At 49.2% G+C, this 21573-nt stretch overlaps 12 protein-coding genes and 2 non-coding genes across 14 annotated transcripts; 7 read left to right on the top strand and 7 right to left on the bottom strand.

Annotated features, from left to right (window-relative positions):
• Window positions 1–335: 335 nt before the first annotated feature.
• ASPSYDRAFT_185642 (cytochrome b5-like heme/steroid binding domain-containing protein) lies at window positions 336–1193 on the bottom strand. The gene is made up of 3 exons (XM_040843564.1): window positions 772–1193; window positions 550–717; window positions 336–458 (listed from the first exon to the last, which is right to left on the bottom strand). The coding sequence occupies exons 1-2, from the start codon at window positions 980–982 to the stop codon at window positions 551–553; spliced, it is 378 nt and encodes a 125-aa protein (XP_040698541.1). The 5' UTR covers window positions 983–1193; the 3' UTR covers window positions 336–458; window position 550.
• Window positions 1194–3115: 1922 nt separating this feature from the next.
• ASPSYDRAFT_49844 (glycoside hydrolase family 76 protein) lies at window positions 3116–4966 on the top strand. The gene is made up of 4 exons (XM_040847936.1): window positions 3116–3247; window positions 3309–3556; window positions 3616–4065; window positions 4136–4966. Exons 1-4 carry the CDS (start codon window positions 3169–3171, stop codon window positions 4724–4726), a joined length of 1368 nt encoding a protein of 455 aa, XP_040698542.1. The 5' UTR covers window positions 3116–3168; the 3' UTR covers window positions 4727–4966.
• Window positions 4967–5171: 205 nt separating this feature from the next.
• On the bottom strand, window positions 5172–6441 carry ASPSYDRAFT_49845 (MARVEL domain-containing protein). Its single transcript, XM_040847937.1, has 3 exons — window positions 6030–6441; window positions 5755–5976; window positions 5172–5647 (listed from the first exon to the last, which is right to left on the bottom strand). The coding sequence occupies exons 1-3, from the start codon at window positions 6063–6065 to the stop codon at window positions 5381–5383; spliced, it is 525 nt and encodes a 174-aa protein (XP_040698543.1). The 5' UTR covers window positions 6066–6441; the 3' UTR covers window positions 5172–5380.
• A 353-nt stretch (window positions 6442–6794) lies between these two features.
• On the bottom strand, window positions 6795–7407 carry ASPSYDRAFT_475185 (uncharacterized protein). The gene has a single exon (XM_040847444.1). It carries the CDS (start codon window positions 7293–7295, stop codon window positions 6936–6938), a length of 360 nt encoding a protein of 119 aa, XP_040698544.1. The 5' UTR covers window positions 7296–7407; the 3' UTR covers window positions 6795–6935.
• On the bottom strand, window positions 7386–8514 carry ASPSYDRAFT_49846 (class I SAM-dependent methyltransferase). Its single transcript, XM_040847938.1, has 4 exons — window positions 8135–8514; window positions 7986–8089; window positions 7758–7935; window positions 7386–7708 (listed from the first exon to the last, which is right to left on the bottom strand). The coding sequence occupies exons 1-4, from the start codon at window positions 8495–8497 to the stop codon at window positions 7520–7522; spliced, it is 834 nt and encodes a 277-aa protein (XP_040698545.1). The 5' UTR covers window positions 8498–8514; the 3' UTR covers window positions 7386–7519.
• A 417-nt stretch (window positions 8515–8931) lies between these two features.
• On the bottom strand, window positions 8932–9051 carry ASPSYDRAFT_t124. Its single transcript has one exon. It is a non-coding gene; the product is annotated as a tRNA-Leu (tRNA).
• Window positions 9052–9802: 751 nt separating this feature from the next.
• On the bottom strand, window positions 9803–10623 carry ASPSYDRAFT_72069 (uncharacterized protein; the record flags this gene model as incomplete). The annotated part of the gene is made up of 2 exons (XM_040850626.1): window positions 9803–10355; window positions 10420–10623. The coding sequence occupies 2 exons, from the start codon at window positions 10621–10623 to the stop codon at window positions 9918–9920; spliced, it is 642 nt and encodes a 213-aa protein (XP_040698546.1). The 3' UTR covers window positions 9803–9917.
• Window positions 10624–11276: 653 nt separating this feature from the next.
• Window positions 11277–12671, top strand: ASPSYDRAFT_61266 (MCT family MFS transporter; the record flags this gene model as incomplete). Its single annotated transcript, XM_040849965.1, has 2 exons — window positions 11277–11307; window positions 11350–12671. The coding sequence occupies 2 exons, from the start codon at window positions 11277–11279 to the stop codon at window positions 12669–12671; spliced, it is 1353 nt and encodes a 450-aa protein (XP_040698547.1).
• Window positions 12672–12868: 197 nt separating this feature from the next.
• On the top strand, window positions 12869–12939 carry ASPSYDRAFT_t123. Its single transcript has one exon. It is a non-coding gene; the product is annotated as a tRNA-Gly (tRNA).
• A 741-nt stretch (window positions 12940–13680) lies between these two features.
• On the top strand, window positions 13681–14962 carry ASPSYDRAFT_159885 (uncharacterized protein; the record flags this gene model as incomplete). The annotated part of the gene is made up of 4 exons (XM_040842860.1): window positions 13681–13864; window positions 13924–14432; window positions 14489–14735; window positions 14790–14962. The coding sequence occupies 4 exons, from the start codon at window positions 13681–13683 to the stop codon at window positions 14960–14962; spliced, it is 1113 nt and encodes a 370-aa protein (XP_040698548.1).
• A 57-nt stretch (window positions 14963–15019) lies between these two features.
• On the bottom strand, window positions 15020–16883 carry ASPSYDRAFT_93645 (putative isoamyl alcohol oxidase; the record flags this gene model as incomplete). The annotated part of the gene is made up of 2 exons (XM_040852865.1): window positions 15020–16355; window positions 16408–16883. The coding sequence occupies 2 exons, from the start codon at window positions 16881–16883 to the stop codon at window positions 15020–15022; spliced, it is 1812 nt and encodes a 603-aa protein (XP_040698549.1).
• A 685-nt stretch (window positions 16884–17568) lies between these two features.
• Window positions 17569–18568, top strand: ASPSYDRAFT_81662 (YoaK family protein; the record flags this gene model as incomplete). Its single annotated transcript, XM_040851103.1, has 2 exons — window positions 17569–17737; window positions 17866–18568. Exons 1-2 carry the CDS (start codon window positions 17640–17642, stop codon window positions 18566–18568), a joined length of 801 nt encoding a protein of 266 aa, XP_040698550.1. The 5' UTR covers window positions 17569–17639.
• Window positions 18569–19115: 547 nt separating this feature from the next.
• ASPSYDRAFT_1161572 (uncharacterized protein) lies at window positions 19116–19789 on the top strand (the record flags this gene model as incomplete). The annotated part of the gene is made up of 3 exons (XM_040840095.1): window positions 19116–19178; window positions 19205–19495; window positions 19590–19789. 3 exons carry the CDS (start codon window positions 19116–19118, stop codon window positions 19761–19763), a joined length of 528 nt encoding a protein of 175 aa, XP_040698551.1. The 3' UTR covers window positions 19764–19789.
• A 366-nt stretch (window positions 19790–20155) lies between these two features.
• ASPSYDRAFT_49850 (uncharacterized protein) lies at window positions 20156–21565 on the top strand. Its single transcript, XM_040847940.1, has one exon. The coding sequence runs from the start codon at window positions 20179–20181 to the stop codon at window positions 21286–21288; it is 1110 nt and encodes a 369-aa protein (XP_040698552.1). The 5' UTR covers window positions 20156–20178; the 3' UTR covers window positions 21289–21565.
• Window positions 21566–21573: the final 8 nt, after the last annotated feature.

Consider the following 21573-nt stretch of genomic DNA (forward strand, 5'->3'; position numbering starts at 1 on the left):
TACGAATGATGTATTGACTTCTATGATAGTTGATTGATTGAGTTGAAGCCCTAACCAGCCTGCATCCCGCATTCCGCTGTATACTTCTTACTCAGGGCATCTGACATGGGAATGCTTCGAGCCCGTCAATATGGGACATTATCACGTCTGTGAGCCGAGGGCTGATTATCGTAAAATGGACCAAGTACACTCGATCTGCTTTCCGCGCTTGATGCTGAAAGACACGCTCGACTGGTTTCTTAATACCACGCCGCTTAATGTAGCAACGACAGGCGATTGTTCTATGGCCATTCCATTCAATAAACTCTCCGTCTGTAGGTGTACAAATTGGCAAGCCCGTGCACAACAGCCTCCTGACGCAGCGCACTTCTGCCTCATCCAGCTGGTCATGTAAATGCCCCACGACCTGCATTCCGGGGTTTATTACCTTCAGGCGAGTCAAACTGATAACTACATCTCTAGGAACCACTTCCGGTCAGTGCCAGTTTAAACACAAAGCATAATCAGCGTAAATAACGCTGCAAGCGTAAAATGCAGGTAATTAGGTACTTTATTTTTTCTTTTTAAATAGGGAAAACAGCCCCTTTGACTCCTTAGCTTGAACCTCTATCTTCAATATCCCGATCTTATAGTCCTTCGCATATCGCTGTAGGATATTATCGCCGTGATATTTGCGGTACTTCTTGCTTGCGTCTGTACCGGCCACTCCGAGTAAAACTGCTATTTATTAATTTTTATCGTTGAAGTTATTAGGGATGGTTTGAGACGTACTCTTCTTCCCACCTGGATGCTCCTCCGAAAACTTGGTCAAATCATAGACGGTCCCATCAATAGCAAGCCACAGATCACCATCCTTGTTATGTATAACCAGTTCGTCTTTCGTGTATGTTTTGTCCACGTCGACAGGAATAACTGCGGGGGCTGACTCGGTCTTTTCCGGTAGTACAACGCCGGACGTGGTCGCTGTTAGTGTTTCTGCCATTATAACTTTAGATATTTCCTGCAGATTACCCCGGATTTGAAAGAGGAACTGTTATTTATTAATGTCCTGCACAGGACTGGCAGTCGCTTCTTCATGTGCCAGTCTTGGCTGTCGGTAAGTTGGCCGAAGCGAGGAGCCGAGATGCCGCTAGCCCTCACAGAGTCTGAGTCTTGGAGTCTGAACTGGTCGGTTTATCCGGACAGGGTCTTGCATGAATTTTGAAGATTGGTTGCGTTCTTATGGATTCGGGCTAGTTTATCTTTAACATGATGACAGCAACGAGCAATAAGCTGTTTGCCGCCCCTAGACAAAGCCAAGCAACTAGACGCGCGCAAATGCAGGGGAAAAAATGTATTATAATAAAAGAATATATATAAACATATTATAATTTTAAAAAAAAAAGAAAAAAGAAAGAAAAAGAAAAAAGGACCCTTAGGCTTTCTAACCTCATTGGACCTATCTCAGAGAAAGTTCGTCGAAGATGACTGCGGATTTTCTACAGTAAATCTAGGACACTCTAAAATTTGCACGGATATGGCAAGTTCGCAGTGCAAAGCATCAGTCTGCTTGGTATAATCCGTACAATACGTAACAGGACTTCCGGCATCTAAGAGACATGATTGTAACCCATAGGAAAAGACGTTTGAATACCACAGCCCGGTTTCCAGGCGAGAGCAAGATATCGATACTTACCATTGAATATCCTATCAGTGATTCTTTGCGTTGGTAAATACGAAGGAAATCGATGGACTGCATATTGCGTGGACAAACTACCTCAAGTGACCACCTGGTGCTTCAAAGACACGGACAACAGATGACTATCAATTTCCAGCATCGAGTATTCCTACTCAACCACTACGACAATCCGGAATCGACGATTCCACGCCGATATTGTGAGACACCATGTTGTCATCGATCTATTGCTTCTATGTGGGGGCTTGTCAACGGATGGCTAAATTCCAGACAGGACATGCCATCGAAAAAAAGAAAGAAGGATACTCTGGCGAGTTCATACCGGTAAAAGAATTGGAACAATATCTTAACATCTTCAAACTCCCGCGATATTTGCGACCGCATCTTGTCATAATGAAGCTGCATATGGGTGCCGTTTGCGGCATTACCACTCGTCGTGATATTTACAGATTGACAGGCAACTGCTATTCCATCATGTAATATCGCTTGGCTGTTGATCTTTATGAGGGGCCTGTAAAATCATACGAGTTATCACTCGCCATCCGCAAAGAACGGCGTCGTCGCCAAGATTTGTAACGAAAATCGATTAACCAATTGAAGTCAGGGAGGCTGGGAGCAATGAAGCGTGCGATAGTGATTGACTTGCGTGCTCTGAGAAGCGGTCCTTGGCGAGTCTTGTCGTTCTCCATGCAAATACGCCTGCCAATGCCGCCTTACCAGATGGAACAGCTCCAAGAACGCCTCCTGCTGCTTGGTAACTTGGCGCTGGCTTATCACCTCGATAAGGCTGATAAGTCGATAATAGAAGCCGACGCAAGGGTGCTCATCCGAATGACATGAATGGTCGCAGATTCGCAGCCGTTGATCAGCTCCTGCAGAGTCAGCCTCAGTCTCAGTCTCACTCGTCAGGGGTTCTGCAAACAGCATCAGTTACTCGGTTCGTTTCTCCAAACTCCACTCTGGAACCGTCGCACCTGGCCCCCCACCCGTTGCAGAAGTTCCTGGATCGGGGCCTAACAGCTAGTGTGATCAACTTGGACCTTCTCAGTCAAGAACAAGACGCAGGTAGGAGACTAAGAGTACTGTCCAAGTCCATCGCCTGGATAATCATGTCCTGAATGAGCTGCGGGATAACGCGGGGAAAGGACGGTGCCTTGAAATAAAACAGTAATTATATCTGACTGTATCGTTCAGGGGAAAGTCGCCAAGGGACACGCGGACGTGACGTAAAGGACAAGCAATTGCGCGCGGACTGCGAAAAGCTTCTTACGAATCAGCTAAATTTACCGGCCACTCACGCGCCGCTTGCGGAACTCCCTCATTTCTCTGGCAAGCTCTGATTGGCGGACTTGGTGCCTGTGCACTCGTATCCACTTAGTCAGCAGCCTCCCCCCCTTGGCACCGCCCGGTTGTTCTTCTCTCGGTCGGCGATTCTCTGTCTGAGTCTCTGATGCTGCTCAGTCGTTGTCGTCGCCCTCTCTCCTCACTCAACAATGCGTCTCGCGTTCCTGGCCACCTGGCTGGCCTCTATCGGTCGCATATCGGCCCTGGAAATCCAGCTCGACGATCACCGTGTGTTCTCACTCCCGCAATTGCGCATCGGCGCCTCAATTCTAACCCACATTCCTCGCAGAATCTATCAAAGACGCCGCCGGGAAGACCGCCAAAGGAGCGCTCGGATGGTATGCCGGTGATGAACCTGGTGGCGAGCCAGGCGCTTTCCCAGAGAAGTGGTGGGAGGGGAGTGCTCTGTTTATGAGTCTGATCATCTACTGGTTCTACGCTGGCGACGACCAATACAATGACTTGATCATCGCGGGTATGCAGCAACAAGCGGGAGACCAAGGGGACTACTTGCCTGCCAAATACAAATCTTATCTTGTGAGCTTCTTTCTATGTCCCCTTTCGCCAGTTCGGTCGCCCGATATTAACCCAACCAGGGAAACGATGACCAGTTTTTCTGGGGTGTTACTGCCATGCTATGCGCCGAATACGGGTTCCCCGAATCCAAGGATGGATTTTCGTGGTTGTCGCTTGCACAAGGTGTGTTCAACACGCAGAAAGAGGAATGGGACGACACTACTTGCGGGGGTGGTCTACGCTGGCAAATGCAACCTTACCAGAGCGGATACACGATGAAGAACTCGATTTCCAACGGAGGTTTCTTCCAAATCGCCGCCCGTCTCGCTCTTTACACGCAAAACGATACGTACGCCGAATGGGCTCAGAAGACCTGGGACTGGTCGGTTTCCTCGCCGCTGGTGAACAACAAGACTTGGAATGTCGCCGACTCTACGGACATCAACAACGATTGCTCGACGCAGGGTAATAACCAGTGGTCTTACAATTACGGCGCGTACCTCACGGGCGCCGCTTACATGTACAACTACGTTGGTCTCCCCCTCCTTTCTGATTCTGCCGCATGGACCCCCGGCGCTAACCAAGCCAAACCAACCACAGACCGAGAAGGCAGAATGGAAAAAGGTCGTCGATGGTCTCCTTGGGAAAATCCTCACTGATTTTTTCCCCCAGAAAATGGGCGGCGGGAAAATCTTCTCCGAGTACCTGTGTGAGCCATCAGGATTGTGCAACTATAACGAAATCCTCTTCAAGGGCGTCGTCTCGCACTGGTTAACATTGGTCGCGCTCATCGTCCCGGAAACCTACGACAAGATCTTCCCCAAACTGCAAACCTCCGCGCAGGCAGCCGCGCAGTCATGCAGCGGATCCGGCAACAACACCTGTGGCATCAAATGGTACACCGAGAAGTGGGACGGCACAATCGGCATGGAACAGCAGATCATCGCGACTGATATTCTCGGGTCTGTCCTCGTCTCCGAAAAGAGAACCCCGCCGCTCAACACCAATACCGGTGGAGACAGCAAGAGTAACCCCAATGCCGGTACTGAAGATGATAATTCAAATCCCGCCGAGCTAAAGCCGGTTACGACCGGTGATCGCGCAGGCGCGGGTATCCTGACGGTTCTGTTCGTGGGCGCCTGGGGTGCCATGATTGCCTGGATGGTTCTAGGTGAGCCGTTAATAGGTTAAAGTGGTCCTGGTATACCTATTTTTTTTCTTCTCATTTCATGTATGTTGATGTTTTTAGCCTATATTACTGTACATTCTCAGTTCTGGTTAGGAGTCTGCGCTGGATTTGTGAATACTATTCGGATCAACTAGCAGGTTCGGAGTTAGAATCTCATGTCATTATATATGATGCATTTCGTCACCAGCATTATTAAAAATACGCATAGTCGTGTAGAAGTACCATTCGAGCACTCATCTGACACGTTTACAGGCTGACTGAGCTTAATAAGTACAGCTGTGGCCGTCACCCACGGTGGATCCTTGATGGGTATAGCTGGGGTGTGGGCGAGTATCCATGAGCTTATCCTGGATTACCTCTAGCTGTACAATTAGTAATCTGCCGCGGTCTAAGCACGGTCATATCCTATTTGGACATGGTCGGAATAAACCCTCTACATCATATTCCGAGCGCATTCCCCGCATTGTGATGAAAGATTATCAATTATCTCCAGAATTCATACTACGTATTGCTGTAAATCCAAGTACCCAAACATAAGGTCATTACCCATCCATAATCCAATTAAGCCCACCCCATCCCATCCCATCCGACTCGATTTCCACCCCATACCTTACCTACCAATATTTTCCCGACCAGCCCTAATGCACTGACCGCAATCAAGCATAGCTGACACCGCCCGACCTCTTCCTCGCAAAGAAAGTGTACGCGACAATACCCACGCATGTTACAAAGCTGATGAACATGAACGCGGTGTCTGCCCTGGCAGAGATACACCGGCTCTTCAACTTGTCCTCTCCGTTGTGAGCAACATACCCACATCGCCTATCGCCATCTACCTTCACACAGCCACCGTTGAGGAGAGAGTTATACTGAGTCTCGTACGGGTCGCCGCAGGATACATTGCGGAGGAGGACAGCGTAGGCCTAGTTTGAGTACGCTTTATGGTTAGCCAGCTACCCATGTATGCGTTTCGTATGATATGAGAGAATGGAGAGGGAGAGACTGTGGGTTAGGGTGGTGGGGACTGTACAATTCCCGCAGCAAGCATCGTAAGAGAAGACAAGCCATCTAGCGCCCAGGTGGCAATGCCCTCTAAGGAGGAGACAAAGATGGCTACGATCCCGACAAGGGCGGCGAGGACGCCGAACCCGCCGCAGAAGGCAGCGTAGCTTGTCGCTGGAGGTGGAGAGTCGATCCGTTGCCCGCGGGCAAGATTAACGGAGATTCCGAGGACAACGACTGCGAAGATGGCCTGGATTATCAGTCAATACTACGTGTGGAGGTATTAGACGAGAGAGTACTTACTTGGAAGCCGCGCAGGATTCCTGTAATTAGTTTCATTCTGGTTGGGGATGGACGGTTTCGGTTGTATAGTCGTTGTATAGTTGTATAACAGTACCAGCCTGCAACACAAATTTTAACTGAGATGGAGAAAAGCTTTTCAAACCTGAATCCCGCAAGAGTGCAGGAAGCTCCTTAATAACCAGTGACTCACTCAGGATCAACACCCCCGGCGCCAAATGGGGCGATGCGCTGCGGTCTTGCAGCCTTGCGGTGTCATGATGGGGCCATAAGTAGCACCACTGCATATATGGTGGGACGCTCTAGGCAGGTTGGACACTTCTAATTAGCAGAAACGCCCATGGCGAGGCTGAGTTACAAAAACGCCAATTTTTAGTCAAACACCTTGTTGTTAATACTCGGCGTTAAGCAGTCCGGCGCCTAATGAGTGGTCGATAAGAAGAGGCTCAAGCATCGTCGTGGGGCCGTTCAGGCTGGGCAATGGTGATCTTACCCCAGAGAAAGGAGCCCCGAGACTTCGCTCAGTTAGCAAGACTGAGTTTGCATGTCGGCAGTGCCACGTAACCCTGCAAGTGGTTTCGAGCTCCCTGCTGCCAGGCGTAGCACAGCACGAGGCAACATGAAACATGGGCTGAGCTGCCCTTGAGGTTATTTAATTGGCCGTGAAATTTCCCCAGGAAGGCTGCGGGCTGGGGCCTATATTTCTCGCTGTTCATTTGCTCAAAGCACTTGGTTATTCTTGGCTGGACTTTTGCCAAACTTACTCGACAAGCAAGAAGTCCAAACGAATCTAACTCGGTAAGAGTGTCCTTTGTGAGTAGAGTATAACTGAATATCTAGGGCAGACTGTTGGAGAAATACTTGGCATGTATTAATGGAGGTAGGGAACGCTGAACCCCTGTTAGTGGATTAGGACGAGTTAAAGGTAGTGTAGTGAGGCTCAATGTATTGAGAATGAACGTAATCTATTCCCAAAGAATATTTACGAAATTTCGGGTTCACAACCATTCTGACAATCATGGCATCGACGAGGACCTGATCCCACTTCACGTCCGGATAATCCCTGGCAACCTCTGCAGCGACTTCGTCCCATATCAAAGGCGAAGCGCATGATCTGCTCAATACCCACGCGGGTGAAGATCGATAACTCTCTCCCTCGCTGTTCCCGCGAACCAGGACCCAGTCGATGTCGCCAACCTTCCCATCGCAAAGTAGTGAGGGCACGTTGGGGAAATTTCTCACCGGTCGAACGTTGGCGTAAAGCTGCATGGGCCCGCGGATGGCCAGGAGTATATGACCCAGCCCTGGCTTAGTCTCAACGTGGAGGGCAACAGGCTAACAAGGGTTTAGTTGAGTCCACATAGTCATTTCGATTGGTTCATTACAGCTAGTACTGATGTTGAATATATTTTATGTAGTTAAATATTTATCCTTTATATATTAGACCTAAAGTCCTACCTAGCTTGTTCAAGCTTTAAGCTCTTGCCGTTTATTCAAGAATCCGATTCAAGCTTCATTCTAAAGCCGAGTATCTTGGGAAACTCGGTAAAATTCTTTGACGAGTGTTCGCGTAAAGGATCACAAAAGCTTTCGTCGAAATTGGTCTCCTCGAGTGCATCCATGGTTAGGCCTGCTTGGAAGAATGGAGTGAAGAGCTGGCTCAAAGGTCGATGGAACATGTACTATACGTGTTATCGATTTATTTGATATTACCAGGCCCGGTTTACTTACCGGCGACTCATTTCTCCCTTTGAAAAGCAACTGTCTGGCTGGAGGGACGTTTAGGTATTTGGTCATGACAATAGCGCGGTTGACTACTCGCTGGCCAGTCTCTGGATCCTCGTGGACTGTGATCTGCCGCGCTGCCCCAGATGTGAAGAACAGTGGATGAAGCAGAGTAGCAACAAAGCTAAGGGAGCTGTTAGACCCATACTTGAAGAGTTAAAGCGCGAAACTCACCAGCCGTTTGGCTTGAGCAGTTGTTTTAAAGACCTAGCCAACAGTCCCAGATCTTGAATGTCCATGAGAGCCATATTCATGGTAATGACATCGAAACCGCCATCCTATTCAAGAGTTAGACTGTGAGAACCAATGATGTCTGAACTAACCACTTGGTCGAGGTTGACTGCCATGAATTTATCCCAGGATGTTTGGTCCGTGACATCAAGGCAGTGGTAGGATATCTTTACCCCATATATGGACTTGTCTGTTCGCGCCTTTGCACGATCCAGCATCGAAAGAGCACCGTCGGTGGCAGTCACAGAGGCAGCTTCCTCGGCTAACCAGCGAGCCACCAGACCATTACCAGTTGCAAGGTCCAACGCACGGCATCCTTCTGATCTTTCCACTAGCTTTTCTAGAATAGGAAGTTCGAGGAAGCGAAAGTAGTCATTTCCTTCATTCCCCATTCCTTCGTCCCAGTCAGGAGCAAAATTCTCCCAGGGGCCCAGAAAAGAATTCTTCAGAGGCATTATATAGCAGATGCAAGATTCAGATGAAGAATTCAAGCTGACGAGAAGGAAAAGGCTGAGATTTCAGTCTTCAAGCCGGCTTTAGCCAAGAAGTAAATACGAGGCTCTACCCCGCTGGTGCTTTGTTCTGTTCAAGTTCCAATAAGTGAACATCATCGCCGTTGTACTACGTATCTTGCCTATATGTGGAAGCTTTAGCAACCAGGAGGATCAAACTGCTTAAAAAGATCTAGTAACCCAGTACCACACCAGTGTCCGCTATAACAGGTTTTCAGTACAGGGCCTGTTTGAGTAACCAGTCATACATGGCTTGACCGTGGCTGTGAGTGCGACCACAACAAACAACGCAAAAAAAAAAAGAAAAGAAAAAGAAAGAAAGACAAAAAAATACGCTGACAGTGGTGGTAGGCGAGAAAAAGAAACGGAAAAAATTATGACAAGGGTGGGATTCGAACCCACGCCAAATGAATGACGCGGAAACTTGATAAGATCAAGAGAGGGATCGGAGTTAGGAAGCCTTAACCGCGCGCCTTAGACCGCTCGGCCACCTTGCCAATTGATGGAAAATGTTTCTTACTTTGGCTTCACCAGCAGCAACTAACATTAGGCTCTCGAGTACCATCTGTGTCCTTTCGATGGACTTTATTGTTGTCAGAAACGCAGCTATGTATATAATATACAGACTTTTTGTGATTTATTAATGGAAATAAACATTATAGTCTTTGGTTTAGCATTTTGGGTCCCTAAAATGTAACGTCGCGCAATATTAAGTGACAGGGTCTTGTTGTACGGTTCTATATATATTTCCAAATACTCTAGCACAGGAAATTTCGCAGGTTTTTCGTCAATGTATGAACAGACTTCTTTTTATCATGCTACCTACCAATATACTAATTGACCATGACAATTCCAGTCTTCATAAATAGGTGACAAAAAAAATTATAGGCCTTCAAACACCAGGTTTTTGATGTCGTGGTATCCCACCAAATGGTGGGCACACAGCTCCAATATTCGGACTCGTTTATCTAAAATTTCTTGAATTAAAACGCCTAGACAAGGGCCCCGCCACCTATCTATACATCAAGACAACGAATATCCCTCCACTGGAGGTCACCACTGCGACCAAGCGCCTGCCGGTTTTCAGAGCTCGGATTTGGGAGGAAACTGGGATATTGTGATATCGGAAAAGTCGGTGATTGAACCGGCTTTCGGTGACTCCGGCGACTGTTCTGATATTTAATCAATTCCGATTCGTTCAACTGGATCCACCATGCGTTAACAACTTGTTGAACATTGGGTCTGAAAGTTGACTATATTCTACTATATTCGCCTATAGCAGCGACTCGAATGCCTGCAGCATATCGGCCTCCATATCCTCCACATCCTCAAGACCACAGCTAACTCACTATGAACCACGATATCAGCCGCCGAGATCCAGCGGATTCTGCAGCAGCGGCGGCGGCGCAAATGTCGCATCTACGCAGAGATACGCTGCGCGCTCATGCGCCCGGTCGCGGTAATAAGCAAGGTTGCGGGGGGCCTCTCCCGTTGGATTCAGCGGTGTTTCAATGTGCACTACATCGCCCGGCCCGAGCTGATCAAGCTGTGATAGATCGAGCTTCTGGATTCCCGTCAGCTTGGTCATTACATCGATCACGCCGTGAGAGCCGTGGTAGCCGTTTTCTCCGATGAAGATGCGTTTCGGGTTGAGCAGGACCATCGCGGCGTGGAAGGCTGAGAGGCCTGATGAGTATGTGATGACCTCGCCGCCGAAGATGCTGCGCAGGAGGACCTCGAGACGGTTGGAATTGGGCGCTGTGTACCGGGAGTAGATGTGGGAGTCGAATGGGGCGTTGGGCTGTTGTAGATGGAAGTAAGTACTGTAATAGAGTGCTTGTAGATAACTAAATTGCGAGGCTTACGTCTTTGTTTTCCATCTGGACGAGGTTATCTGGGTCTCGCTCGTAGCGGTCGTTCACGGCCACATGCATCCCCTGTGCGATTGCGCGGTGAGGACTGACAAAGTCGTTGGCGTGAATGGCCTTTGTGGCCATGGTCATATTGTGCAGGGCCTTGTCGAGGGCTTCTGCTGTGAGGATGAACTTGTTATCGGTGTTGGACGCCATTTCGTCAACCAGTGCCACCAGGTGATGAGTGTGGAGGAAACTGAATTATTTTAGGGATTGGACTAGTAAGACGCCTTATACTATTGTGAATTGACAGTTAATTCGCCAACATGCGGTACTGGTAATCCGGAGTATAAGGATCGGATTTCGGGTCTGAGGGCGTATAGACAGCGGAAATGTTATAAGCGCTCAGTTAGATAACACTTCTATATCAAGTCATATAATTACTTATATTATGATAAGGCCTTGCCGATAATACATTTTTCGGTGAATCTTGTATAACGGGTCTTGTTGCTCACTAGTTGGTAGTAAATCTCATATGGCCATCCATGATTCTAGCTGTAACTGAGACTTCTACGCTCTACATTCGTCAAAAATTGCATTGATTATGCATTGTAAGGTGCATCTCCCACCGGGAATGCGATTGCTGTGACAAAGGACGATAAATCTGCTGCGCTGGACTTGATCACTGAGACAGCCTAAGCCGGCTTTCCCGGTGTCTGACACAGATCCTTAGCTATCAAGACGTTCAAACACCGAAATTCTGTCTAAAACTAAATCGCTTAGATAAATCCATAATTATATCTGTATTCTATACCTGACGTTCTGAACATTCCTTTCCATGCTTTGTTTGCACTTTCGTGTCCTTAGAAATGTCCCAAGAACCCAAAACCGACCGAGCAGGTAGAGACGATGTCAATGCTCGAGCAAATACTGATCACGAAGTTGAATCCTCCGCTCCAGCAACAGCTCCATCAGAAGTCAACAATGAACCCCCTGATGGCGGATACGGGTGGGTATGCACCGTGGCAGCCGCAGCCATCAACGCGCACTCCTGGGGCTTCAACTCAGCCTACGCGGTCTTCCTGGCGTACTACCTGGACAACGATATCTTCCCCGGAGCAACATCTCTGCAGTATGCATTCGTGGGCTCACTCAGTATCGCCATCCTGATGCTCACCTCCCCGATTGCAACAGTCGCAGTCCGCGAGATCGGGATTCGACCGACCATGTTCTGCGGCGTTGTTCTCGAAACAATCAGCCTGCTATGCGCCAGTGCGGCGACGCAGATCTGGCACCTGTTCCTCACGCAGGGGGTTGTGTTTGGTATGGGACTAGGCCTGCTGTTCATCCCGACTGCCGCCGTTGTTCCGCAGTGGTTCACCACTAAACGATCGTTAGCGAGCGGAGTCTCGCTCTCTGGTGCTGGGATGGGAGGCCTGGTTTATTCGCTTGCGGCCTCAGCTATGATTCGCGATCTGGGACTACATTGGACATTTAGAATCCTCGGTATTATTGCCTTTGTTGTCAACACCAGCTGCACGCTGCTGATCAAGGACCGGAATAAAGCCATCGGCTCGAATCAGGCCGCGTTTGACGTGACGTTGTTCAAGAGGTGGGAGTATATCCTGCTTTTGGGGTTCAGTGGGTTCACTATGCTGGGATACTTTATTCTGATCTTCACCCTGGCGAACTTCGCAAAGTCTATTGGCCTTGATTCATCCCAGGCTTCTGTCGCCAGTGCCCTCTTCAATCTTGGACAGGCACTCGGTCGGCCGCTCATTGGATATTTCAGCGACGTCACCGGCCGTATCAACATGGCCGGCTCGATGACCTTCATTGCGGGTGTTCTCCCGCTGGTGATATGGACTAACACCAACAATTACGGTGTATTGATCTTCTTCACATTCGTAGAGGGCCTCTTTGCGGGAAATTTCTGGGCAACAATTGCGCCGCTCGTGGCGGAGGTGGTTGGGCTTAAGAACGTGCCCTCTGGTCTGAATCTGCTCTGGCTTGCGATCGTTATACCGTGCACCTTTAGCGAGGCGATCGCGTTGGAGATCGTTGATGGGACGGGGAGTTACCTCGGGACTCAGCTGTTTACCGGGTTTATGTATATCGCTGCGGCGGCGTGTATGTGGGCGCTCAGGGGATGGAAGGTCTTGCAGAATGAGGCTGCTGCTGGAGATGCTGCTGAAAGCGCGGCGACTAGAAAGGTGCATCTTGCTGAGATCTGGACCAGGTCTTTGAAGTGGGCTAATGTCTAGTGATCATGGTTTGCACAGAGTTTACATAGTATGACAGTCATAATAGAACGAGGAGCTGGTGTTGCACGATTTAGATGTCAAAGGCATATGCTAAACTGACATATAAATGGCCCTTGATAGGAGCGTCCACTCGTGGGCATACGAAGTAGATTGTGGTGGATCACAGAGCAAAAAGTGGACCAAACTTCCATCCACCAGCATCATTGGTCTAGTGGTAGAATTCATCGTTGCCATCGATGAGGCCCGTGTTCGATTCACGGATGATGCACTTCTTTTTATATTTTTTTAACCCAGTCAGTCATATACGCCCAGTTTTTGAATTGTTTCGCCGTCTGGTCCACACCCCATTCTCAAACGAGGAGGATTTCTTATATCCTGCTAGATTAGCATGCACGATATACATTTGCGAAGCATCACATCTCGTACTGGAAGGCCTGACCACAAGGGCGTGACGATAATGTACCAATTACCTGCTTCGCGGTCGAGGACTCTCGGATCATCCCGGATTGGACAGGCACGGTAGAGTCCGCTTACCAGGTATAAAACCGTTTCAGTTGATGGAAGTGATACTTCCTATTAAAGACCGATATCCGAGTTTCGAAACATTAACGGGGCATGGAATCATTAATTGGATCTTGTTTGAAAGTGGCCAAGCTTTATATCTATGTCTGTTGAAAATATTTGAACCAATAACTGAACACCCCTTGCTTCTTGACAGAGAATGGCGGTATCAGACCGGGGCATGGTTCAGTAAGGACCGCCGAGGGCCGCGCAGGGTTATCGGCGTTCTCCGCCAGTGAGAAGTTGCAAGAAATCAAGCATGGCCTCAAGGAGGGGGCATGGCCATGGAGATGCTAATGGCCCTATAGGATCATGGAATATAGATTGATGGGCCATTTGATCTCCACAGATCTACATACACCGTCATTATAAGTGATTGAACGTCCGAGAAACAGCGCTGGTACTCCAAATATTCTCCCTCCCGCAGCAGAAACCATTTTGATCCAACATGTGGCTACGCAGACAGCTGCCGACTCTTTTAATTCTAGCTACAGCACTCGGTGCTTTGGGAGAGGGCAATGCAAAATTCGAGAAGCGATACGCCATCCTCGACAATGACTGGCTTGCAGTTAGCTTTCTGCCCTTCCTCATGGCCATGAAGGGTGGCATGGAAGTACTCGGTCTAGTTTCAGGTCATAAATCCCCATCACATCAACTAGTTTGATAAATGCTTGTTAATACCCTGAAACAGACACTGCAAACTCATGGCAGAAACAATGCGGGTTCCACGCCCTGGCGAATCTTGAAGTTGGCAACCTCAGTTGCATCCCCGTGTACCAAGGCGCAACATGGCCTCTCATAAACACCCCCTCCCGATTCCAGGCATGGGAAGCCGTGCACGGGAAACTCCCATTCCAGGGCGCATTTGGACCCCAGAACAAAAGCGCCGAGCAACAAGGGAAGAACCCAGCCTCTGGCGATCCGAACAGGATCTCGGAAGAAGCGTTCGTTGAAGGATTTCCGAAAACACAGTTCGATAACTCGACAAATGCGCCGAGCTTTATGGTCCAGATGGTGCGCAAGTATCCGCATCAGGTTTCGATCTATGCGGCTGGTGCTTTGACGAATGTTGCGCTGGCTGTACGCATGGACCCTGAATTCGCCAGGCTGGCAAAAGAGTTGGTTATTATGGGCGGATATGTGGATTTTACCATGTTACAAGCCACTGGAGACATGAACCAAGCAGACATTAACTCTGATGTATGCAGCCAAAACTCCCTTTTGTCCTGCAAGGTGTGCTAACAATTGACACGCAGATCAACTTTATGATTGACCCCGAGGCAGCCAAGATCGCGATGAATGCTGATTTCCCTGATATAATTATTGCTGGAAATGTCGCGAATCAAGTGCAGTGCACCCAAGAATACTTGGACGAGGTCTATCAGGTCAAGAACCCGTATACTGCACTTTTCCATGACCACTATGGTACCAAATTTCCATTCTGGGACGAGACGGCTGCAGCTTTGATGGTCGACCCTTCAGTTGCTCTCAACACAACCTCAGGTGCGTATTCACTAACATGATCTGTCTGATGAGTTGGAGCTGAATGACAACTAGTCTACGCCGATGTTGATATCTCGTACGGGAGTCCAGGATATGGGAACATTCGCGTTTATCGAGAGGAGCTTAAACCCCCCGGGGTTCGCGAAGTAACATACGTGAACCAAGTCGATGGAGATAAGCTAAAGGACATGATGACGAGTGCGATGTGGGAGCCTCCTACCTGCTAACAATAACATAATAACTAGAGAGTCATGGATGCCCATGGACAGGAGTATCTAAGGTGTCTATCGCCGACAAAGTAGACCACTGTGCAAATCATATTCCCATTCATCACTCCCAACACCGCCGTAGACAAACAAGCTCATACCAGGATCATACTTCTGTTTAATCCCGAGCAGACGATCATAATTCTCACCGTAAAAGTCCTCTTTCCACGTACTGCTGAACACATTCCCCTCATTCGCATAGGACCCACCACCAGGAGCCCAGTTCCTCCACACCGGCTCGATATGGAATTCATACCACTCGGCAGCTGCAGCCACAGCCTCGGACGCATCGGCAGTGGCGTCAACAGAAGCCCCATAGGCCATGAGGTGGACATATGCTTCTCTCCACGCCGGATGAACACTCCCGCGTCTTTCTGCAGGCGTGCGAGCGGGCCCAGGACCGCCTTGCAACCCGAATAGAGCCATCGAACCTGAATCCTCGTCTGAGGAAGAAGATACGAGAATCTGCTGCAGATAAGACCGGAGGTCAGACCGTGGCAGATCCACCAGTTCAGGACGGCCTAGCAGGCGACTGGTTATCATGCCGCTGGCGCCGCTGGACTGGCTCGCCAGGGGATTTGGCTTTGTGGAGTCCCAATAGTTTTTGGATGATGGTGGTTGGGGAGCCACGGTTACTCTGCCGTGAGCAGCCGTTTGGATCTGGGATGCGAGCTTGTTCACTGTTGAGTTCATGCTCTCAATGGTGGTGTTGAAACCAGTTAGGTTGATGATTGCTGCCGTCCCAGTAATTGTTTCGTTAATCCCTAGATAGGTCTGTGCGGACTGTCCAGTCAAAGCCATTACTGTCCCTTTAAGACCAGTGTCCATAAGATCTGGAATGCGACTTGCTGCCTCGGCGAGTGCATCCCAGGTAGCGTTGCTGGCGTTGGATCCCGCGGCAGCATAGAAACTCAGTCCACCAGTGACAACATTCCTCGGAACTGGATGTGTCTTCAGAACGAATTCAGTGACGACACCGAACTGACCACCGCCCGCACCACGTATAGCCCAGAAAAGGTCCTGGTTCTGTATGTCGTTCGCGATGAGACGGCGTCCGTCTGTGGTGATAACGGTGACCTGGTATACATTGTCTGATGCAAGCCCGTATGTACTGGAAAGAAGACCATGGCCGCCATTTTGAATAAGACCTCCAAGACCGACAGTTGCGTCTTCGCCGCCGACGAGTGTTCGGTGGATATTGTGAACTGCTGTATATGCAGAGCCCCAGTTGTTGCCGCTGCCGAGGATGGCCACGTCTGCGGTGTTTTTGCTGCCAGGTATATGCCAGTGTGGGTTGTGTTTGAAGTGGTTCAGGTTGTGAGTCCAGATCGAGAGTGAGTATGCACCGGTCGACCTAGATCATCAGTCATTAGTAAATAAATCACGCTAGGTAAAGGACATCATACCGGCCGTTCATATCATGTCCAGTTCCTTTGATCACAATGCGGATATTCTTTGATGATGCCCATTTCATGGTAGTGGCGGTTTGGTCCTCTGTTGTGGCATTCACTATATACTGCGGCAAAGCGCCGATACTGCAGCCTCTGGCCTCGACGTATCCGTCGGCACCCGGGGGTAGACACGAGTGGTTCGTGAAAATAGAGTAGTCGACGCTTTCTGGCCACGCGGCGTGGTAGGCAGCGTAAGACCAGTGGCTGGTGACATCGGTGCAGTTCTCGGTCGAGCCAAATGGGTTTCCGGGATAGCATGAGGAGGCAGCTGGGGCTGTCTTTATAAGAGCGCCGTTGATAGAATCATTGAGGGACTTCCACTCTGCATGGTTTGGCCAGGTTGAGTCTAGAGGTGTTGATTTGCAGTTGGACACGGCTCGTACAGACGTGGCTGCTAGGAATGCAAGAGATATGAGTAGAGGAGACCTCATTTTGGAGATCGATTTCCTAAGACTCAATGGTAAAGCAGTAATGACATCGTGAGCAGTGCTACTGATTCTTATATGTTTGCTCTACACGAATACGGATTTCCTTCCCTGAAGCTTCAGATCGCCATTGAGGGCTATATCCACAATGAAATCCATCTGCCTGAATCGCGCAAGGATCGTTAAGCAGGCACCGAGGATCCCATGAAGAAAAGCGCTGTGGGCCCAAGACCAAATTATGACCGACGGGCTGGATCCTGAAAGAGTAATATTACCGTACTCGTATCCGAGCCTGTAGTCGCCGATGCTGGCACAGTCGCCGTATGGAAATAATTCGGGCTCCACGAAGCCGGCATGACCTTGCAATTGTTTGACCCAATATTTACTCTGATCGCGAACTGACATAATGCATTGCCCCACGGACTCTTTGATATTTCTGCTGAACCCTCAATGAGTCCGCACTGGATCATCTGTTACAAGTACAGCGCTGGGAAACCCATTAATTAGTATAACTTCCTCGACGGACGACACCGACGTCGTTTGGCACTGCCCAGACGAATAGAGCCGTTCTGTAATTGATAGAAAGTGGCTTATAAAACCCTACAGCGCTTCTTTCGAGGCCTGGTATTTGAAATAGGCGTGGCATTTAAATCCCCGACTTGAATCGGCGACCAAGATTGACGGGCTTCATCCTGCGGCAAAAAACCCTACACTAGGCATTTCTGGAGCAAGGATGTCTTATTTTCTCTAGTGAGCTATTTGATGTTGTATTCACATTGGGGTTTAGTTCGACCAACAGGTAATCCTGACTATACTGACCGGGCCAACAACAACCCATCCGTTATTGATGGAAGAATCAGGTATGAATTGATGAAAGCGACCTGCTATAAACAGAATAGAACACTTAAAACAACTCATTAATTTTAGCACCCAGTACCCCCAACCTTCCGACACCCAGTTTGGCGCGGGGCCCCAAACCACCATCCAGACTATGGCGCTACCTGACCGAAGAAATCCGCGAAGACCTCCTGCTCGAAAGCGAGCTAATGCTACTATCATTCGCAACCGGCATCCAAGACGCCGCATCCTGGACAGACTACGGCTGTTTCGCGTCCAACCAGACCGGTAACATGCTGTTCCTGGCCATCGGCGCCGCAGGCCTCGAGGGCAGCGCATACAGCTTATCCAACGTGGGCATGAGCCTCGGGGCATTTGTCGCGGGAGGGCTGATTATCGGCCAAGTGGGAAACATATTGGGCGTTAGACGGCGACTGTGGCTGATTGTAAGCAGTGCGCTGCAGACGGCATTGGTTTATGCTGTTGCCGCGATCCAGTATAGCGTCGAAACGACGCACGAGGAAAGTCCAGCTGGCTTTGCTGCTATCTTTCTCCTGGCCTTTTCGTCGGGGGCACAGGTTGCTCTTGGGCGGTCTCTAAAGATAACGGACATTACTACTGCGATGGCAACGGCGGCGTTTATAGATGTTGCTGCTGATCCGGGGCTGGCGAAGGTGCATAATCGGCCTCGCAATCGGAGAGCGATATTTCTTGTAATGTTGACTGCGGGCTGCTTTGTTGGGGCCTTTGCGCTCAAGGCTGTGAATACCTCTTTTGCAGTCATTCTCTGTGGTGTTGGAAAGACGGTGGTTACTTTTGCCTTCCTGTTAAATAAGCCCATCAAACGCTGTTGATGAACACCCATCAAACACAGTTGAACTGTGGCCAGAGGGTGAACAAAGTGCAGTGGAAGGAATAATTAGGAGGACTTGACAGCTTCGCCAGTGAATAAACGGATAATGGATAGACAGTTGAGTAACTAACAGCCTATCAGAATCCAAGGTCTGCAGCAATGGGCCAGTTGATTCACTTTAGTATCCATGATCCCAGACATTACCAATAAACTATAATGACTTGAGTGGTCTATAGTGAAGCAGGTATGATAGTGGCGCAGGCTTTTTCAGTGCACCCAGCAACAAAGACGAGTTTCAGACTCTACTGGCTGCAGTCACTGCAGACTTCAAAGCTTCAAAGGCTAGGGCTTGAAAGATCAAAACGGATGAGAAAGAAGTGTATGCTTTCACGCCATAATTGACTAGCTCCTGCGCCATCTGCGCTTCCACCAGAAATAAAGCCCGCCTCGCTTCCATTGCTGAGTATCTCATCCTAGAATCCACAAATCCATACCTATCCTTATTGACATCTATTTCAATTCCGAAATTGACGCTTAATTGCTCCAATATGCGTTCTCCCATCCTCAGCATCATCTTTGCCATTTTTGCCCTGGTGGCACTGGCCTCTGCTGTACGTATACATACAACAACTGCAAGAGTACTGCTAAAAGAACTGACTGCAAGCACCCCACCGGCGACGCAGCCAACAGAGAATCCCATGATTCCGTGAATGCTACCCTCGCACCACGTTTTAGACCCAAGGGTCCTCACGATCTCGAGTGCACGGTCCCCGGCTGGGACAAGGGCAGCAAAAAGGACCTCGAACGCGCAATCAAGTACATCCGCAAGGAGCAGCCAAAGGAAAACCCCAAGGGCCCCAAGCTCCGCGGCGAGAGCAGCCAGACTGCGGCCTGCGTGGGTGAGACCAAGATCAAGTGGGTAAACGACGTAAGTATACCATACCTACCTGCCTGTCCTGGACGTATACTGTGAGATAGAGAAAAAGATATGATGGGCGGATGCTAACGTGAGAGATTATTAGAACAAGGACGAGTTCACGTTGCCTTCGTGGGATAACGTCGCCGATGGCGCTCAGGTTATCCATGATTATTGCCAGGACAAAGGACTGTCGGGAGAGCTGAACCATGGCGACCACTGGAGAGTTCAGGTCTATGCTGAAGATTGCTACCTGCAGCCTGGCTATGAATACTCCTAGTTTTCTGTCCTAGTGTTATGTTTGCGGCTGTGGTGGAGGTCGTCGCCTTAGCTAAAGTTGGACGGCCCAGGCTGTGCCTGGTCTACCGGTATGCTAGTCAGTCGGGTTCCAATCAAAGCCTCAATGACTTCTATTTACTTAATAGTCAGGTCAATGAAGAAAGACAGTCCTTGATATGATTACGTAGGTGGTGCCTGATGGCAACAACATTAGAACGCTTGCTAGTATAAGGAGAAACGTAACAACCACGACGGCAGCAATAAATCCGAGCCACAGATTCGTATTAAGTAGGGAAGTTTATTCGGGCGAAATAAAAGCCGTGTCCGGAAGTGGTCAACAGATAAATACGAGATCTCCCCACGAGCAAGCGCGCTGCTACCCCTGAACCGAGTCAGCGTGCTCGGTGGCCTTCAGCATGTATCGACGAACCATCGCCAGCCTCTGCTTCTTATTATTAGCAGTCCTGACTGTAGTCACAGACGCAGGAACTTATTACTCTTCTAACAAACCCAACGAGGCCAACCTACCTGGTCACAGCGACAAATATACAGTCCCCGGCTCAAGCGGGTACGGGTGCCAAGTCGCCGACCACGAAGTGATACCGTGGCGCACCCCTGATCGAAGCGGAGAAGACGATGGTTCCCTCTGGACAGGAGAAACAGTGGTGAAAGTTGGTCGCTATGTCGCCGACGAGGGCGAGGACCCGAAGACGGTGTGCAATGGTACCTTCTACCTGCCAACCGTTGCCTGGATCGGGCCATATCTCCAGGGCCAGAACGGGGAGAATGCCAATTTCGCATTTGGAATGCTTGCCTTTGAAACGAATGACACCGATAAGTGGGATGCATGGCATGTTTATCGCCCGTGTGACCCCGTGGTCGATAACCCGGGCCCTGATGTTTGGCACCCTTACGACACAGCCTTCAAGCTCAAGACTGGGGTCCATTGCAGCGAGTCAACTGTGCCTGATAATACTACGGTTGGATTGCGCCTGATCCCACGCCCGCAAGGAGGTGGGAATAACGACACGAGTTCATCACCACAGATATACTTCAACGGAACGCTCAATGACATCAAGGACTCCAAGGAGTACTATGGCATGGGCGAGCCGGGACTCCACTTTTGGTCCTTCTCTTCAAGAACTGATCTCAACTGCTCTCGTGTGTCTGAGGGGAAGGACAAGTGGGTTCTCTCTAAAGGCGCCAGCGCTAAGATAGAGCCTGGCTCTTTTCTTAATGGCACATTGTCCAACAACAGCATTGTCTTACACATGAAATCAACAACAACCAGCAAGGCATATGCAGGTGTTGAAGAACCCAAGCCAAGGGTCACAAATGTTGGCTTCAGTAGGACTGATATTGAGATAACATTCAGCGGCCGCTTTGATTCTCGCAATTCGTCGCAAAGCCTCATTATCAATACAACTTACCCAGCTATAACGTTCTCAGCTGGAAGTAGATGGTCTCCATGTTTGTCATTGGTCACTGGAGCTTTGTGGTTCATTTGTTTCTATATTCTTCTATAGCAACAAAATTTGTTTGGCAGCACATCATAACATGCGTCGTTATCCTCATTCATTGTGAGTGGGAGGCACAAGATTCTCTTTTCGGCGTCGTATCCTGATAGTTGCCCCTCGGTCAGGGAACACATGATTTCCATAAACACAATTTTCAGGCCTCTCTTTAAGCGGCTCTACTTCATAGTGCAGAAGGATATATGCCATAATCATCTTGAGCACATGTACGCTGAAATGTCGTCCAGGGCTAAGTCTGAATTAGAAAATGACGTCGTCTATATTGGGCCTAGCAGA

Source organism: Aspergillus sydowii, assembly GCF_001890705.1.
Source record: "Aspergillus sydowii CBS 593.65 unplaced genomic scaffold ASPSYscaffold_13, whole genome shotgun sequence".
Lineage (NCBI taxonomy): Eukaryota > Fungi > Ascomycota > Eurotiomycetes > Eurotiales > Aspergillaceae > Aspergillus > Aspergillus sydowii.

Excerpts from the sequence above, each read along its gene's own strand:
- ASPSYDRAFT_185642 (XM_040843564.1), bottom strand. The coding sequence starts at position 982 with ATGGCAGAAACACTAACAGCGACCACGTCCGGCGTTGTACTACCGGAA. Across the intron at positions 718-771 it reads GCATCCAGGTGGGAAGAAGA|TTTTACTCGGAGTGGCCGGT; the intron begins GTACGTCTCAAA and ends AATAAATAGCAG.
- ASPSYDRAFT_49844 (XM_040847936.1), top strand. The coding sequence starts at position 3,169 with ATGCGTCTCGCGTTCCTGGCCACCTGGCTGGCCTCTATCGGTCGCATA. Across the intron at positions 3,248-3,308 it reads AATCCAGCTCGACGATCACC|AATCTATCAAAGACGCCGCC; the intron begins GTGTGTTCTCAC and ends CATTCCTCGCAG. Across the intron at positions 3,557-3,615 it reads CCAAATACAAATCTTATCTT|GGAAACGATGACCAGTTTTT; the intron begins GTGAGCTTCTTT and ends TAACCCAACCAG.
- ASPSYDRAFT_49845 (XM_040847937.1), bottom strand. The coding sequence starts at position 6,065 with ATGAAACTAATTACAGGAATCCTGCGCGGCTTCCAA. Across the intron at positions 5,977-6,029 it reads GAATCCTGCGCGGCTTCCAA|GCCATCTTCGCAGTCGTTGT; the intron begins GTAAGTACTCTC and ends CTGATAATCCAG. Across the intron at positions 5,648-5,754 it reads CGATGCTTGCTGCGGGAATT|GCCTACGCTGTCCTCCTCCG; the intron begins GTACAGTCCCCA and ends TACTCAAACTAG.
- ASPSYDRAFT_475185 (XM_040847444.1), bottom strand. The coding sequence starts at position 7,295 with ATGCAGCTTTACGCCAACGTTCGACCGGTGAGAAATTTCCCCAACGTG.
- ASPSYDRAFT_49846 (XM_040847938.1), bottom strand. The coding sequence starts at position 8,497 with ATGCCTCTGAAGAATTCTTTTCTGGGCCCCTGGGAGAATTTTGCTCCT. Across the intron at positions 8,090-8,134 it reads CAGTCAACCTCGACCAAGTG|GATGGCGGTTTCGATGTCAT; the intron begins GTTAGTTCAGAC and ends ACTCTTGAATAG. Across the intron at positions 7,709-7,757 it reads AAGGGAGAAATGAGTCGCCG|TACATGTTCCATCGACCTTT; the intron begins GTAAGTAAACCG and ends TAACACGTATAG.
- ASPSYDRAFT_49850 (XM_040847940.1), top strand. The coding sequence starts at position 20,179 with ATGTATCGACGAACCATCGCCAGCCTCTGCTTCTTATTATTAGCAGTC.